Below are 19,440 nucleotides of genomic sequence, written 5' to 3' on the forward strand. Positions count from 1 at the left end.
CAACCAACAAAAAGCCCCCCAAAATTCACCAGTTTAGAGTATTCCAGAGAATGTGGGAACCAGCTGGTAAATGTCTCACTGGAGAGCAGCATGAGTGGAAAGGCCTGAATAATTGTGACCTTAGGACAGTGCCTTGTTGGTAAGAGGGATCTTAACTGTATCTCTTCCTGGACGAGTTGGCCACTCATGACACATCCATGGATTGTAATTTAGAACACCTTGGTTTGGAGGGGGAGATAGATTTGCTTCAGCATTTGACTTAGGCTGAGCTTTTGCCCCAGAATCTTTTCATCTGGGGCGTGTGCCAGTGTCTCATTCACGTTACACCTAGTAGCAAAGGCTGTGTTCTGTAGCCTGTTTTAGTCATCTGAATTGCGTGGTGATCGAGGATCTTTTCAGAACAATGTGAATATAATAGGTATTAACCATGGGGTAGCTAAGAATAATTACAGCATTACAGGCAGGATTCTGATGCTGAGTTGTCCTAGCTTTGCGAGTTGGACACTTGGCCTCCTGGTGACTGAGAAGTCTCAAAGGTCATTCAGCTGCTGATTCCTTTTCCCTTCTGTGTTTTGGTCTCTTATTTCAGATCAGCTGGGTATAAGAATGAGTGAACAGCATCACCTCTGTCTTTTAGCCAACTACCCTTGCCTGCTCAGGGTTAGACATTTTTTTCAGCAGCACTTTTTCCAATTAATATTTTCACTGAATATATATTTTTTTTGTGTTACTGGAAAAATAAGCATGAAAGTTAGGCCAAATTTTAGTCTAAATGTACCATTTTTAAAGAATATCATTGCATAGCTTTCTTAATAATCTTGCAGCTGTAAAGTTGTTAAAACAGGATGCAAACACCATGCAATATCCTGTTGAAGTAGAAGACACATTACTTCAGTGTGGTTGGCAGAATTAATTTCTTCTCATGCTAAAGCACACAAGAGTCTGGATAGGATAACACTAAGAAGGATACATAATATTCTCAAACCTACAGTAAAAATATGTGAAATATGTGGAAGAGATATTTTTACATATTTCTTGAACAGAAAAGGGTATAACAAGCAATACATTATTCTGTTAACAATAATGACAGTGCTTTTTTTTTACTAAAGTAAATTCAGAAATAGTGAGTGGGTGGCTAATTTTGTCTTCACCTTCTGTCTTGTTTTCTGCTGTTGTGGCTTTTGACAAAATTCTAGTTTTCAAATGAGGAGTCAGTAGCCCTTTGGTACTAGTCCTCCACTCTTGAAGCCAGTTTTTCTAAACACGTAGTTTCCACTTCTGAATTAAGTACTCTTAAAATTTTTGTGGACTAAAACTAAACACATCATTTATGAGGCTGGTTTTTTCCTCTTCTTTCCAAGTTCATGTTTATTGTGAATTTCTTTATTGCCCCTCACTTTCCTCTCCAGTATTTTTTCATATAACAGGTAAAACACCAATTCTATACAAATTAATATCTCTAAATGGAGGAAAGAAAACTGTTGGTATAAATATGAAATAATAATATGTAACAGCTGTTAGAATTCTACATGTAGAAAGCTGATGTGTCTGTGAAGCAGGATTAAATTTCTTCAAAGGCCTAGTCTGGCTAACATAAAACAATGAAAAATAAATTCTAGAAGGACAAGGTTATCATGTGATACATGTGATATATGATTTTCTGGTTTTTTGGCTTTTTTTGAGATTCCTTTTAAATTTTGTATGGCACACACGGTACATACATTCTTAAAAATGAATTAAATATTTTAGCTATAAATCAACTTGTCCTCTGCTGTGAAAGATGATTAAAATCTTTAAAGGTTTGTACACCACCTTTTATGTTCTATACATTAAGACTGAAATATTTTAAGTAGTCACTTATGAATGGAGAAGTCAGTCTTATATTTTATCAAGTGCTCTTCTCTTCCTAAGGAACGGTGCTTTAAAGTACTTTAGGTGATACAAAATAAAACCTAATTTGCTACTAATTCTTTTTATTAATGGCTCTGCTTTTTATGTCTTTTCGCAATTGTGTATTATTGCTATTATTGGGCTGTGAACAACAGCAGAACTTCACAGTTGAAAATCACATTTCTGAAATTTTGTCAATAGAGACTGTTAGAAAACATGGTGAAGCATGGTTTAAAGGGAAGCCTGAAGAGCAGGAAATGTGTATGGACTTTGCACATATGGACTAATTTCCAATTTAAGCCTTTTTGTTCAGTGTTTGGTGTAGACAAACCCATCCTTTGAAAGGGAAGGTTTGAATGGAAAGGTAATCTCTGTTAACAGTCCTGTTTATGTAGCAATAGAGGAAAAAAAAGCTTTTGAGAACACAGCTCTAGGAATAGAAAGCAGTAAATTTTGAGGTAAATATAGTTCAAGAAGTCATCTGAAATTAATTTTGCAAATCGATTAGACAATTTTGAGAAGCAGTAACAAGCCTAAAATTCTAAAATTACATTAATTTTGATACTTCAAACTGACCAGTGTATCTAAAATACCCAGAAATTTCTATCTCATCTGGTTTGCCAAGAAATTAATCTTTATAGGTGCTTTTTCTGTTGATGGAATTCCATTGATCTTAAATGGGATTTTCCATCGTTTTGGACATCTGTGTACAACTCCTTTTGCAGAACGAGACCTCTGCGAATACCAGAGAGACTGTACAGGATGGGTTCATTTGCTTTTTTGGGTCCTTTGTTGTTGCATCAGTGACAAACTAAAGCTGATTTTATGCTCTGAAACTATTCCTCTAGATAGTTTTGAGTGTCAGAACTGAGGAATATGTATGTTTGACAAAATAATAATGTAGTGCAGTGCCAACATGTGAAAGTAGTGCAGCTGCTGTTTCCAAATCTTTTGTCTTGATAAAATTATATTCAGTCATTTACTCTTGCACCTTAGCTTGATAAGGCACTCATCTGTCCAGACACATACACTAGATGAGTGGAGATAAACACAAAATAAAAATATCGGAATAGTTGCAGTAGGGAATAGTAAAAACATTGCAGCTAGGTTTTGGGGAGTTTAATTCATAATTCTGAGAAACATAATGCTAGAGCTCTTGCAACTGCTTAAATAAATACAAATTTTCCTGGCAATGTCTAGCTGAGTTTGCTGGAGGAGGCTTTGATATAAATAGAGGTTCTAAATATTTGACACAGACTTGTTAGCAAGACATTCAGTGACTTCCAGCTAATGAAGGAAGACATTTAAAGCACACAGTTGCTGTTTTCTGTATTTGTACTGGGAAACTGACTGCTAGGTGCTCTACAAGAAGTGCAGCAAGCTCGGTCCTGAAGAAAGAAGAAAATGAGTATAATATTGCACTGAAAATAAGTAGGCTGTTTAACATGATTAAAATCTGGTTGACACAATCCCAAAATTAACTGGATAATAGTGTTACCTGCTAATGTTATTATTCTGCTGCCAGAATGACTGAGCACATTGGTCCTTCCCATTGAAATGGAAAAGCCTTCATGCCATAAAAGGCCTTAAACCACTATTGTACCTCTTCCTATGAATGCCACAGAACTTGTTCCCACCCTGAAATTAAACTTGAAAAAAACCCAAAAAACCAAAAAGTTGATTTATGGATTTGTCCTGATATCAGGAGTGTCCTCTTTGCCATTCTTTCCAAGAAGGCCACTAATGGCCATTGTACATTCTGTGCTCCTCTGCAGAGGACCCTGAGAGTAGATGCATAATAGCCTCTCTCTTCTCAAGTACATTGACTTTAGAGCTCTGATAATTGCTTGCGGAATTCCCTATGGGATAGGTCCTATTTACTCTGTCTTGCAGGTTTTTATAGTTACAAATGTAGGTGTAAGTCTTCAGTTGGTCTTTAAAGGCTGTGGCTATAAGGAAAGTTTAGTAAGTGACAAGAGCAATTCTTACAGGAAACTGAGAAGCTGCTCTTAGAGATTCTGGATTTCACTCAGAAAACCCCTCTATCAAGCTTTGGTGGATTTTGTAGTCCTTGACAGATTTTTTTTAAGGCTGATGGTGGAATCATATCAGTTCAGAAATAGAGAATAGGTGCTTCTTATTCTTCCTGCTTGCTAGGCACTCATGCATTTCACATGCTTCTTGGCCAACCTGCAGATATGGAGTGTATACCTAGAGTTTTCTATCAAGACTATTAAGAACATCAAATCAGTTATTCAAAACATTGGCTAGTTTGGGAAACAAAAGTTGTAGCTATTGTATGGATTTGCCAATAGAGAGCATTTGCAGTTTTGTTTTCTAATTAAAGTGGACAGATGTGATGATGATAAGGACCAATTAATGCATAACTTGTTAACTCATTCCCATTACTGTTTCCATGATACTATTCCATGATATTCCACAATACACAGTTGTTTTCAGGAAGTTGTGTCTGGTGAAAATTAATTTCTTTTGAAATACATGTTTCTGGCAGGGCTAAAGATGTATATGTATTCCAAAACCAAGTTGTTTTGGATATAGCTGATAAAACTTCATTGATACAAGTCTCCATCACTGGGGATACCCAAGAACCATCTTGATGCAATCCTGTGCTGTGTGTTCTGGGATGACCCTGCTCCAGCAGGGAGGCTGGGCCAGATCACCCACTTTGGTTCCTTCCAACCTGACCTAATCTTTGATTCTAAGATTTATTTTAAGCATAAACTTGAAAACCTGTGAAAAAATTGTTTAAATAAGTGGTCAAAAGTTGACAAGGTCAATTGTAAACTCAAGTGGGAAATACTTTGTGCCATTGAATTTGATTTTATCAGGCCAATTAAACAAAATGTTGTTTTTCTTTTCTCTCATTGCAGCCTGTGCTTTCCGTTACAATGGGCTCTCTTTTGTCTACCTCATCTACCTCCTGCTCATTCCTCTGTTTTCAGAACCCACAAAAGCAACCATGCAAGGTAAGAAGTTCATTGCTTCGTTCTTCACAGTCTGTGGTGCACAGAGTACATGCAAAAGCTTTGGTGGAGTAGAAGGTGAAGTCCTGAGTGTTTCCCCCTCATTAAGTGGTCTGACTTGTAATACACGCTGTAAATTCCCTGATGTAGTTTTACAATATGCTGGCTTTGGTACCCAAGGACTTCCAACCATGCTTGCTCCAAATTGCATCAAGGCTGTCTGATAGCACTGCTTGGCATTCCTTTTTATGGCATTATTTCCTCTGGAATACTGATGTGATCTGGGTGAAAAATGAGTTTTCAGAACCCTCCCAAAGCCAACCTATCATAGATTATACTCTAGGTCTGAATTGGTAGTGAATTATGAGAATTAAATTCGATACCAGATTTTTCATTCAGTGGTATTTTAGGTACTTATTTAAACAACTGTCTCTCTGGCATTATATTACTGCCTTAGCAAAAATTACAATCCCAGCTCTTCCAGCCTGTCTTTGTAGGTCAGGTGTTCCTGTCTTTTGGGGGATCCATACCAATTGGGTGGGCCCAGTTTATGTTGTCTGTGTCAGCAGCCAGTGGAACCAGGAAAAACAGGCCTGAAAAATAAATTACGCAAGCATAAAAAGTGGGAAATCCCACTCTTGGTGAGGCTGCCAGTCATTTCTACAGGGGAATATTACAAGGACAATGTAAGCATGGAACATCAGTAAATGTGCAGCTCTGAGTTAGAGTTTCTCTTAAAGGTGCTGAAGGTATGAATTGAGAGGGAAAGACTCATTGGGAATTTGGTTGCAGCTGCTCCAATATTATTGCACATAATATGCAATTACCCCATTGGTTTTGTGTGTTTTACTTTCATTGCCCCTTCTGTGTGTGCCAGGAAAGTGTTTGACAGGATAAACAGAACCATTTTCTAGATGCCAAGAGTGGAGAGACACACAGATGCTCTTCTTTTAGAGTATAAAAAAAGTCTATTTGATTGGGACTAATTCTTGTGGGACTTAATGGAGTTCAGTTTGCATCACTGATGGTAGCAATCTCTCCTCAAAGGTAAATGCTTTCTTAGGACGTTGGATATTGTGTATCACATTGCATTACACTTCACCTGAATGTCATGCTATCATGTGCTTGAATTATTTTCTTATAAAAATGTAGTATTTCTGAGTGTACCCACTTTGCCCACTGTCCCTGTTACATTTCTAAACTGTGTGTGTGTGTAGGTTTATATTTCTAGAAACTGTTGAGGGTTGTTGTTTTGGTATTTTTTTTTCTCTTCAGAAGATGGAAAAGAAAGAGGAAATATGTAAATATATTAGCTAAAACCAGCCAAACCACCAGTAAATCAGAGTAAAAAAAAATATGCCAGAATTAAACTTTACTAAAAAAACCCAAAACCAAACCAAATCTATGTTTATGTACTTTACTTGTATTTTCCCCCTAATACTTCTGTCACTCAGATAATATTTTTTTTCTTGAATTTCGGTTTGTTTTGATTAAGTTTTTAAAATTCTTTTAAGCTTTCTAGCTTTCCACTAATTTTTCCTTTCCTCATCATCTCCTGATACACTCAGCTCTTCAGTCAAAATTTCTGACCAACTTTACTTTCTCTTGCACTTTCATCTGTTTTCCCATTTGTCACCTTGCACTTTACAGTTCTTAAACTTATGGAGCTTCTCTCCACCAAGCTTAAGGGTTTTACAGGATATAGAAATAGAAATTATTCTGAAATGGGTTATATCAGTCTAGGGTAATTTAAATTTTGACAGAAACTTAAAAGTTTAGAAACACTGGAGAAAAACTATTATACTTGCTCAAATAGTTCAGACGATGTTCAAAGATTAATGAGTAATTTTTTTCCTTCTTGCCTCCTTAAACATTTAATCTCATTAAAAAGGTTAATTACTAAGATAAAGTAATACTAATCCTTAAACATGAAGATATAATTCACTGTCTGTCTCTGCCTATTTTCCATGTATTAGTTTCAATTCTAAGTGAAGAATTTGTCTCCTATACTTCAAAAGAGGTTGGTATTTCACCTGTCAGCATCTTAAAACTAACCTATGGCACATAGGCAGAGACAACTGTGTAAGAAACATTCGTTGCAAATAACATCATCTTATCTACAGCAGTAACTTAAAGCCTGGCCAATTTTTCAAGGGTTGCAAATGGGAACAGTTTTTGAGGCATTTACCTCTTTGTCTGTGTAGTGAAGCCCTGTGATTTCAGCAGTAATTCTTCTGTATGAATTATCTCTAAAATCAGTAACTGATTTGTTACCTGTTTCTCTGGAGCTGACACAGTAAATTGGGCCACAGTCTAGTTTCTAACTTCTTTGGTTGTGAGATTGTTTATATTAGTGACATGTTTTTTTCCTTTGTGTCTAATGTCTACTGCAGTTATGTCTTCATCCTTAATAAAGGCTTGAACATGATGTCTTTATAGAAGTAATAAAACATGACAACATAGATTGGTCCAGTCTTGGGAAAATGGCTCATTTAGCTGTACTAAATACCTGTTTTATGTGGGTTTTTTTTTTTCCAGTAAGAGATGTGAGCTTACATTTAGATGTGTTTTATTTCACTTTATTTAATTTCATATTTTTTGATTAAAAATATAGCCAGTCATGATGTAAATAAAAAAAGTGAGGGAAGGAATCAGTTGATTTCACACATGGACTAGGTTTTGCTAAGTCTGCTTCTGTTAATGGCAAAAAGAATGAATTTGCTTCTGAATTAATTCACTGCTCAGGATGACAAAACTTGTATCTCTGTTGGAAAAATGAACTTGTAACAGCACTCAGATCAGTAAAAATGATGTTTTAAAAATGCTTAGATTGATAAAATGATGAATTAAAATTAAAAAAAATTGTTAATTCAGCATTATTCTGAGCGTGGCTGAAACGATGGTAAAGAAATGGAACAACGGAATTTGTTTTGTAGATATTAGAGGGCTTGTGATTTGCAATAATTTGCACAGAATTGTAAGATACAAAAGGGTTGCAGTAACAAATTTGGATCACCAAATATAGCTGAAGGATTTTCAGGAGAGAATTGATCCAAGTGAATATGAATATTAGTGTTTATGCTAACATTGTTTTAAGTTTCGTGTGAGAACAATGCCCCTATGTGCACTCATCAATTCTACAATACATCTGTTTTACTAGCAGTCTTTCTACACTCATCTGCACTCAGTTTTTTGAGTTTCACACTAACTTTAAGCACCTGACTTGAGTCATCTGATTTAGATGTTCAAGGCAGGAATTGGCTAAATCGATATATTTACTGAATAGAAAATGGGTTCTAATGGTAGTCCTCAGAATTGACCATTTAACCCTCCAGTGGGTCCAAATACCTTAAATTAGAAGCATAATTTTAGACCTCATCTGTGCTGCAAGGTATTAATCCTTCTGGACAAAAGAGGTAGCTTAAGTGAAAATTTGTATGTGATACTCACGAAAGAGAAAAAAAAGATGGTTAACCCCTTAATTGTAAACTCTTGCACTGAAAAAAATCACAGTTGAATGGGTTTTAGTAGATGAGACAAGAGTACTTTCTATATTACTAAATCACCTGCTTTCACAGAGCTTCAGCTTTAGCTTTTCAGGATTTCCTGAGTGTTGATGAACTGTACACTGCATTTTCCTTCTTCAAGAGAGTTTTCAGTCATGTCTCAGAATGGACATTGGACATTGACACACCATAGACCCAGTAATATGGTGATCTCATTATAAATTAAAATGTATTAATTGGTTGCAAAGAGAAGGGATATGTTTTAAACCATGTTTAAAACATGTATTTCAATAAAATGTCTTCATGGTTTTGGGGAGTATAACTTGAGTTTTGACCTGGTCTTTGGTAGATTTACGATACTCTGTCGTCAATCTAGATTTAGTTTTATGTGATTTGGAGAAGAGTTTCACCCACTTTTTGTCTGCATAACCACAAAGATGATTTGTTCCTTACTTGGAAAATTATTTATCACTTATTATCGTTAGGTGATCAATAGAAAGTACTTCAGGCACTAATAGAAATGCTGATTAAACGAGCTGGGAGAACTCTTTGGAATGTCTTTGAAACCACTGAGTTTCTTTGTACTAGCCCAAAGCATCAGTATGAAGACATTTTTATAAGTTAGAAAATGCTGTTGAGCAATAACAAGTGGGATTTCTATGGGATTTGGCACATGTTTTCTTATGGAGACATGCCAGGCTGCTACATAAACATCATTTGACTTAAAATGCTGCATCTCAGCTAGGTTTCTCCACTCTGAACATTATAAGGTATTCTCTTAGGAGTGAACAGTGTGTTATTTATAATTAGTGGGCCAAATCCAATAAGAAGTACCTGTTCTTTGAAATTTTAGCAATGTGAGAGTGAAAATGGAGCCATATCTTTACATTAGCCACTTTCACAAATGCTCTTGCATCTGAAGAGCCCGTGAACATTTCTATTTAGGACCAAAAAATTTTCTTATGAAGTTAATTAGAACCCCCTTCAACTAAGTGAAGTTCACAAGAAGCATTGGACTGACAGTGTTGGGTACAAGAATCTTGTATCTTTCTTAAGTTGTGTGTGATAACAAATACTCATGACTTTCTTACCACCTCCCAATGCTGTTCCCAAATGGGAACACCACTCTAAGGATGGACACTCCAGTGCCTGAGCTGTTGCACTTTTTGGCTTTCACATACTAGACTGTAAGAAGGGATTCCCAGTGAGTGGCTGATTACTGTATTACCCATTTATATTTCCATGTGTTATATGAGGGCTGGCAATGTTTTTGGATCCAGGTATGGCAGAAACTCAGCAGCATGTTGATTGAAGACTTGCAAGCAAAGCATAAACATCAGAGCTGGGGCAAGAGTACAGAAGTCAGGAGGAGAAAATAACTAGAAAATTTTTTAAACTTGCAATTAAGTAATTGATATGGTCTTTTTCTTTTGTGTGGTTATTAATGACATGAGTCTTTGGAAAGATTCAAATGTAGAGAAGGGAAATGAGTTTGGTAAAAAGGGCAAAAATTCTTCAGAGGCTTTTGAAATAAGGTGTTTGGAATTAGACTGGTGTGGGGGTTTTTTGGATAGAGCTGGAAATCCTAAATTATTAGGATTTCCCAAATTACAAGAAAAAGCTAGTTTAAGGAAGGCTGACACTGTTACAAACTGTTTTCATTGTAGGAATGAGCACTTTTATAGCTGCATTGGATTTTTTATTTATTTTAAAGCAATATTTCTGCTGATGTATTAAATAGCATTTGTTTTAGGGAAAGAAAAAAGTCAATTTCAGTTGATCTGAAAGTGATCTCTTTAGTTATTTTAATGTTTCAAGTTGATCCCAAGCCCTGCCCTGATCACCCTGCCCTGGTGATAGTCAGCTTCAGACTAAACATGCCATGGTTTAATAAAACTCTTAAATTAAAATTAAATTAAATCAGTTTAATTTAACTCTAGCCATGACTAAAGAGCTAGAGCCAAACCCAAGCTTTCTTTTACCCCAAAGTATAAGTAAATTCAAACTTATTACATAGAGAAGTAATTTAGAGGTGCAAATAAGGAATTTTTGTTCTTGGCAATAAGTTTAAAAATGTTCTTGCATTTTTTCCCCTGATTCATTAAGCTACATGCAACACCTAATAATATAAATTGTACTCTGTAGAGCTTCTGAAAGTTACTTTTCTAGTTGTCCTTTCTGTTCTTCTTTTTTAAAATAATTGAAAATTAGTCAATTTTCTTCCTTTCCAGGAAGGATGTGCAAAATAAAACTTGTATTATTGTTGTATTTGGAAGGTGAAAGAGCACAGAAATGGGAATGTAATCGAGAAACAGCATGGTAGATTAGGGGAGCTTGCTGTGAGCTAGCTGTCCTCCTATCTAATGCCATTAAAGCATAAGTAGAGATTTCTGCCCTGAGTTTGAATGAGACAGGTACAGAAAATGTTGTTTAGAGCCCAGCTGTGAAGGTGAGCCCTGACAAAAGCACTTTCCTGAATGTGCTCATGTTCTCAGATTAGGGATCTAATGTAGGCTTGCTGTGGTTGTGAAAGGATTTTAAACTCAGAATGACCTTATGTCATGTTTTTAAATTGAGTTAAATAATGAACTTATGAAAATGTGTTTTACAAAATCATATGAAAAGAGCAGCACCTTAGAATGTAAAATAGGATTGGATGTCTGCCATGTAGTCCAGTAATCCTAGCTCTGATTAGTCAACCACAGATTATGATGGAAAGAGGGTGGTGCTGGGTGTGCCAGGACAACCAAACTTCAAGAATTTGTTCTCTGTTCTTTGTCCTGAAGCATGAATTTCTCCAACTTAAATTGCCTTTGTTCTTTTTAGTGTGCTTTGTGCATAAATGATTGGAGAAGTGTTATGCTTCTATTTTTTTGTTTCAATGAGCCTTTTTTTCCCCTTTTTTTGGTCATTGACATAATTTGGTAATTTTATGTATGTTACACACAGCAGGAATCCTGACCTTCCATCCAAGACAGGAACTTTCTCCTGCCCTGTTTTCCCCATAGTGGGAACGGACCAGCCCTTGAGGCAGCAAAGTTTCCTTTGACGATTCTGAGACCTCTTGATCGAGCTCTGTCGAAAGCTGCATGGTACAAAGTTAAAAGAGAATCAAAAATGTCTACAGTGCTGTAGCTTTTTAGCTCTGTCAATGAGCAAGTAGATTGGAGAGAAGTTGCAGGGATATTTTTGAATCTGCTTTGACGCTAGAGTAATTTAAAAGTCAAAATTACATTTCAGGAAGAAGGTAGGAGGTTGACAAGTTCTTGGCCAGATTCAGATAATACTAGAGGAGAAAATCAACATGCAATTGTTATGGTCTACTATAAATTAGAGGATGAATGATCCTAATAACCATACAGCCAAATATTTCCCTAGGGCATGCAACCTCTTAGACAATTACTGACTTGTGAAGAGTCAATGTTATTTTAAAATTGGGTTTGGAGGGACTACAGACGTCAGAGAGAGTTAGTCATCACTATTCTTATGATCCAAAATGAACAGAAAATAATCTTTAAGGTTTTCTTAACCTGAAGTGCAACATAAGTTCAGGGAAACTAGATAGTGACTGAAGAGCTCAAGCATCTGGATGTGGTGACATTTTCTAGTAAAAAATGCAACAATCTTTCTAGAACTCCCATCTCAAGCATGGGTGGCTTTTAGAGGTGAAGTCCAGACCTATGTTGCTGACTAAAAACTCCCACAAACAACATTAAGAATAAACAGAGTTTGGAAGGGATGAGTAAAAGGGGAATAATCTTAGAGGTCAGAAGTGGTCAGATGAAATAGAATTTGCCAGAAGTCAAGCTGAGTTAAACTTTTGCAAGGAAGCTGAAACAAAGAATAAAAATATAGATAGAAAATATTTATCTATATGAAAATATTTATCTATATGAATATAAAACAATTAAAAGCATGGCTTGCAGTAAGGATGAAGTAGGAATCAAATATCATCTGGGTATGTCCCAAATTTTAGACAGGATTGTGTGCTTCAGTTTTGAATCAGGGCAATGCTATTAAAAACAGAGACAAAGGCTAAAGCAACACCTGGGAAAGAGGCTGGAAAAAGAAAACTTACTGTATGTGCAGAAGAAGTAAGACCCAAGGAGTTTAAATGTTAAAGTTTTAAAGACTGCATAGTGTCCCTTCTAAACCTGAGTGTGATACCCTAAATTGAAGAATGAAAATATTAGCTCAAATACAGAAAATAAGAGGAAATGCTCTTGCATGTGAACTCCTGTGATATGAACTACTGTGAACTTGTATTTTTTCAAATTTTGGAGTATATTCATAAGAGAAGAATAAATATCTTGAGGCTACTGGAAAAAAAGAGATTAAATGAAAATGTCTGCTCTAAAAAGGAGTTGTGCTAAGCAACCTAGATAATGCTTTGGTAAGGTCAACTCAGATTGAGTCCCAAGAAGCTGATGCTAATGTATACAAATAAGATAAAAACAATGCATCTCATAGATTAAAATAGATTTCCTACTTTTTCAGTCTGCAAATGGAAATAGTCATTTTGGATTTGGACTTGAGGAGAAGGAGGACTTTTTGGGTTAAATGGGACTGCTGGCACACCATCTAGAAATTGTGTATGCATGCTGGACCAGAGATAGTTTTCTAGGTTTCAGACTTCTAATGAACAGAGTGAGCCTAAAGACCCATCTAACTTCAAAATGGAGTATAATCCTTTTGTGAACCAGAATATATCCTGTGGTGATGGGCAGCAGGATAACCCAGCCGATGCCTCTAAACCCACATTACCGAAATCACTTGCCCAATGCCTCCAGAAAACCTGTATATAAATGGTAGGAGTCAAATGGTTTGTTGAGGTTTTCTATCCATGTTTTGAGTATTTTGGGGAGGGTTATTTAGTTTATTTTACATTAGGCTGAATTAACAGTTACTGACTGAAACTGTCTGGTGGTTTGGTTATGGAGATGGACAATGTTGGAAGATTTGGATCCTTACTGTGGTCATTGGAACTGTTTTCAAGAGTTCAACAGTCAGAAGAACTGTATATTTTCTTAGAGGATTATGGTTTGGTTTGGAAAATGAAAGAGTAAGAAGAATATAAAACACTTTTTGAGCTTCCCTATTCTCATTTCTCATACTCCTGTATGTTAAACAACCAAGTTTGATCGTGTTTTTTTACTGAAAGGGTACAAAAATCCAGTAAGCTAATAGCTAGGGTTTTTTATTATTATGGCTGACCTGTAGGCGAGAGGAATTCCAATAAAATCAGTGCAGTTTTTCAAAAGCAGTGCAGCTGTTCCCATTCACTCCAGTTCTGTTGCCTGGTTTGAAGGCAGTCACACTACACAGAGTCGCATCCTGAATCTGCTACACCAGATGGTGTTTGAAGAGCCATTAAGAAGTGAGCCTTGGACTGTATTAGACAGCAAGGCAGCTGATGGCATCAGCTTGACTTCTCATACTTCTCATTGCAATGCCTTGGCACCAGCTTTTTGCTATGAGTTACTCTCTGGTAGCACCAGAAATTTGTCCACTGAGGTAGTCACTATTTCTTTAAAATTCATACGTAATTTATTTTTCTTCTGTATTTTCCCTTCCCATTAGACCTTATTTCAAATAGCTTCTTGTCAGCAAGATATTTGCTCCTCAAGTTAAGTGCTAAGCATGGATTTTATTTTCTTTTACTCTGAATTTCATCCTCACACATGGAAAAGTATGTTCTTTTGACAGGAGCTTATTATGACAGAAAATAATACTGCCTTTAGAGCACAGTAATTGGTAGATATTAGGCCTCTTTTATCAGATTTCATAGCTAAGCCTGACTTCCTGTGGATGCTCCTGTGTCTATAATGGATTTGAATCCAGATTCTACATCCCCAGGAATTTGGGAAATCTAAAGTAGAAATCTAGATTGGTATTAATTCTTTGCAGATCAGCACTGTACTTTCATGTCATAGTGAGCCTCAGAGACAATCTCCACTATGAGAATACTGGATCCTTGTATTTTTCTTTCCTTCTCTTGAAATCATCTACCTTCCTTTCCCCTTGTTAGTTGTATGATTTACCAGGTCTTTTTTTGCTGTCACCTAGTAGACTGAGTTGTGCTCCCACTGCTTTGTTCCTTTCATGAACACAGAAGTACCCTTGCTAAGTGCCTGAACAAGAAATTAGGAGGGTGCGACACACAGACACTGTTTATGAACTACTTTTTTTTCAAAGGATTTAAGAGTTAAAGGAGAACTAGGTAGCAAAGGCTTGATTGTTCACCAGTTGTATTTCTGATTGTTCTGAGAAATCATTTGGTGGTGCAGCAATACAGACCCTGGAATCTGCAAGCACATCTAGACAAATGTCTATGTAGTTTGAGTAGATGTGGTGCTCCACTCAGCCCGAGGACTTGTCATGCCTTTATGGGCGAAGATTGTTCTCAAATGCTCTTTTGGAACACGTTACTGAAACAGGAATATGGAGCTGCCGTAATCATGGAATCATTTAGGCTTGAACAAACATTTAATATCTTCCTGGATCTTAAGTAATCCTGGTTCTAGTGCTGCTAGGGCACATCTATCCATCATCTGACTGGAATGTGCTTCTCTTAATTTCTCTGGTTTTTGCAGCACTGGTCACCAACAGAGGCACAACTGGCAAGGAAGGTTTTCAAATCATTGGTAACTGGTAGGTGGAAGAACAATGTCCCCTCATCCTGCTATCTCCATTGTCTGAAACATATGCAAGCTGCCATCACAGGGTCTGGATTGTCAGCAAGAAAACTGCTCATTTACAAACTCTTACAAAGCTTGGATTAAATTTTTCATGATAATGGCTTTTGTCATTACTGTTTATATTTGAATGAAAATAATGTGAGTTGGAGATTTTCATAAAATAAATAAATAGTGTTCAGCAGGCTGCTCAGGGCTGTGAGGGGAACGATGTATGTGTGGAGCAGGAGGCAGGAACAAGATGCTGATTCATTTGTCTTTCCATGCCAAGAGCAGCCCCTAACTGACAGTAAGCAAGAGGTTGTCCATCAAATATTTATGATGTGGACATTTCAAAGGGCTATTAGAGGCCCCCACAAATATCACTGATCAGACAGGACAAAAGTTTTTAGAGTGATTTCTTTTTTCTTTCTAATCATGTATATGTGTGAGGGCTTATCCTGCTATTTCAATTGCAGCTCACTGACATTGTTGAGTGTGAGATGCCACACATACTTTAAATTGAGTAGTCTTTTTTGTCAACACAGGCACATAAATTGCACCTTCATAGAAAGCACTTCTTTTTCAGTTCAAGGATATTTAGCTGGTCATATTTTGCTCACTGCTTTGATTTCTGCAACTTCCGTGGATCTGGTTTATTGCATCTGTCTTAACTAAAGAAATGTTTTCTGGGAAATAAATAGTTCCATTACAAAGATGTATTCTAGTGAGCAGCTGTTTCACTGTAATGGGAGCCTTAATTGAAAGGATTATTGCAGCAAAACGTTTCCTAGTTGTTTGTCTTGGATGATGATCCTTGGAGAAGGATATGATATAGTAGCAAATTCTAAAGACGAATGATATCTGGTTTGCTTTCTGCTAGATTTTCAGGGTAGCTAAGCCTGAAGATCAGTTCACTCCCCTGGGACCAAATCTGCTGACTTTATTTAGGGAAAACTCCCACTAGCAGTGGGAAATTTGCTTCCGTAAGCAGTGCAGGAAGTGCCCTGTAATATATTAAGAAACCAAGTAAGCCCATAAGAAACCAAACAAAAGGCATTTAAAAGCATTCCCATTACTCTTGGAGAGAAGGAAGCAGAAAATTAATATGCACATGCTCCCTAATTAGCATTTAAACCCTGGTCTTAATGTGATTTAGAGGGAGCTGTGAACTCTTGAAAATGAAGCTGTTGGTGCAGATGCAGAGCTAGGTGTGCAGTTTCCCATTACTCCAATGTTTCTGTTCTGCCTCCGGATGAAGCGGGGAACTTTAAAACACATCCTCCTCCCCACCAGCAGATTTGTTAACATCCTGTTCTAATTCAGAGCAGAGACCTGAATCTAGTTCTCCTGTATCCCAAGTGCTCTTGGCTAACAGCGCCTTTTTGTTATCCCTACTCTTCTTCAAATCCCTCTCCCTAAATTTTTGATTATTCTTGCAAAGCAGAGCTGCTACAGACCTTGGTGCCCTCTGAGCATCCCCACAGTCAATGCCTTCATCCAGGGGAGCTTGAGAATCTTGAGCTGCTCAAGGTTTTCTTGAGTTGTGTGACAGTGTTGTGTACTGGGCTTGTGAATCTTGTGAAATAGTAGCAGCAACTTCATAGATCCAGAGCTCTTCCCAACCCAGTGTCCAATGCTCTAGCTTTCCATCATTCCTCATCAAATGTTCATCATCATCATCACCACAGTCAGTACAAAGACAGTGTCAATTAAATAGAATAATTTTTCTTTGAAGAAGTTAAAAAAACTCATTCAGGTTCAGAATACGAACTTTGAATGTTCTGTTTTTTAAGAGAAAATGTAAACCCACAAAACTTTTATTATCTTGTTTTCAGATGTAACATGCATGACTCAGTTTGGAGCTGTTTGTTATTGTAAGAAAAAACAACATGCTACATTTAGTGGTTTTCTTATGATTATTTCAAATATTATTTAAATAACAGGGCTTGGTAGATTTTCAGAAATCCTCAATTTTTCAGACAGTTTCAGTATAACCTTGCTTCACATAACTTGGCCAGGAAAATAAATTCAATCTCCTCTTCTGAAATCTCTCAGCAAAGAAAAGCTTTTTGCAGAACAAAACCCAGAAAGACAGAGAATGAAATTTTCATCACAGCTGTGCAGTACTTGTCTTGTATATATTCTATACATTTGCATAGAGGAACAAAATTAACAAGTAAAAAAAAAAATCAGATTCAGTAAGTTTGATAAGCAATACCATTTAAAAACCGAGAAAACAATTTTTAGTATTTTATTGCTATTTTCATTCAGTTTATGAAAAAAGATTGATGGTAGAAAGCAAGAGGTGGAAATAACACAGGTTTCATTGTGTTAAGCTGGGGGAATAAAAAAGCTTGAAAATGAGTGAAAGGATAAAGGAAATCATAGAATTTTGTGGCCAAAAATTTAATTTTTCTTTTTATTAAATGTTGTTAAAAGAATTTTTATAAGGGATTTGGGTTTTTTTAGGGGGGAATACTTGTGAAGAAGAATACTATCCATTCTGATAATGTAATATGATTCTTGTTCGGGAATCTAAAGAAATTTATACCTACTCTGATTTTTTTTCCCCTCTTTATTGAGGGAGACATAAAAGAAGTTGCAGCAAAAAATAGTGGAGTAATTCAGCTCACACACAGAATGGTCTCATGTAAATGAAGCTGTAAAATAAACAGTAGCTACAACACACAATCTTTCAATTATTACTTCATTTAAAAAACTCAGTCCTTTGTAAAAACAATGAATGGGTCTGCAAGGAAACACAAGATTAGTTAAACTTACCTTTTAAATCCTTTCTTTGTTAATTCATAAAATTCTGTGGCAAAGCTGCTGAGGTCATCGCCTTCCCCTGTCTCACACAGGGCTCTAACAAATTCTGAGCCTGTTCTTTAATTGATCTTTCTGGGTGCCCCGTGATTAAATTCTGGAAAATTACTGAACTATGAGTCACGTCATAAAAACTAATTAGTGGTTGGTTGACAGTTTGTCTCCCAGCTGAAGCCTCCAAGTTTCCCTTAATACCACATCAATATATAGGTTATTGCTGGCAAATGGCTTGAGTTTATTTTGTAGAAGAAAGTTGTGCAAAGTCACAAAGTTTATGTTGGATAGTGCAGCCACTAAAACAGCTTTGTTTGAATGGGGCATACTGTCCCTCTTGGCATCATTTCACTGGCCCTAATGCATTGAGGCATTGGGGTGAGTGGGGAAAACAAGCTTTTGAAAAGAAGACTTTTTAAAAAGAACTTATTTGCTATTGATGCAGCTTTGTCCTTCAGCAGCTGCTGTTTGCCAGGATCAGAAGCATGGCAGAGGAATTACTTCTGCAAGGTGGCACTGTTGTGTGCTCGTTCAGGGCAGTCCCTTTTTGTTCTCCTCTCCATGAGGACAAATGACAGGAGACACACTGCATGGATCCTTTGGGGTCAGGTTCTGGTACACAGCAAGGGGAACTTCAGGCTTATCCTGGATGGGCCTTTGACTTTTAGGTTAATGATACTGTGGTCCAATAGGTTTGAGCATTGCCCGGCCTGATACTGCAGGTGGTATCCAGGTATCAGCACTCTAGTGGGGTGACCTTGCTCTGTTAAGTGTGTGTCTTTCAACAAAGAAACAGGGCCGGAGAGTTTGCAGTGGGAAACAACTTCACTACTGAATAAATAGCAAATAAAAATTTTCAGGTGATAGGTGAGTTGTTGAAGACTTCTTTTCTTCCCCCCCTCCAGAAAGTGAGTGCTGTGCTTAATTGCTAGTAGCATATTCCTGAACACAGCACCTTTCTAGAGGAACATTTTTAAAAGTTCCCTCTGGGGGAAAAAAAAAAGCAAAGAACTTTTGGGTTTGAGGATTAAGTTTTAAATATAGTAGGTTTTTAAATCATACTGTATGTAAACATAACAATATAATTTCTACATAAATTATTAATGTATAGATCAATATTTTTATGATAAAATTGCAGAATCCTCAGTTTACAGACGGTGTTATAAAAGCCAGTGTCCTGGCAGAGCTGGTCCATTATTGTTACTAGAGCAAGTCCAGTTCAGAAAGACAAGGGGCTGTGATGACAATGAGTTATATAAGCATAAAGCTGATCATATGTCACCTAATGCCTCCCATTATGTAAGTTTATAACACAGAACAAAACCTTCTTTTAAAGTGATTTCCTTTCAAATAGATGTGCTGAATGTTATTTTTTCACATTAGCCATGAGAAAATGATGTGGCTGTCTCTGCAGCTTTTCCCTGAAATTTAGGTGTAAAAATTCTCTGCGATACAGAGAATATTTATATAAATAATAGAAAATTTAGCTACAATATTCTCTGCAATACAGACACTCCAAGGTGGAGAGGGGTTGCCATTCACCATTCCCATTGCACAGGAACC

General features: G+C 36.7%; 1 protein-coding gene across 12 annotated transcripts in view; it reads left to right on the forward strand.

The window, feature by feature from the left end:
- PIEZO2 (piezo type mechanosensitive ion channel component 2) overlaps positions 1–19,440 on the forward strand; it is a 286,911-nt gene that overhangs the window by 45,221 nt on the left and 222,250 nt on the right. For all 12 annotated transcript variants that reach the window (XM_074548447.1, XM_074548409.1, XM_074548364.1 and 9 more), the window contains exon 2: positions 4,782–4,877. In XM_074548447.1, the coding sequence (XP_074404548.1) occupies positions 4,782–4,877 (96 nt within the window). The remainder of the gene's footprint in view (positions 1–4,781; positions 4,878–19,440) is intronic.

This window comes from Zonotrichia albicollis, chromosome 1 (assembly GCF_047830755.1).
Source record: "Zonotrichia albicollis isolate bZonAlb1 chromosome 1, bZonAlb1.hap1, whole genome shotgun sequence".
Lineage (NCBI taxonomy): Eukaryota > Metazoa > Chordata > Aves > Passeriformes > Passerellidae > Zonotrichia > Zonotrichia albicollis.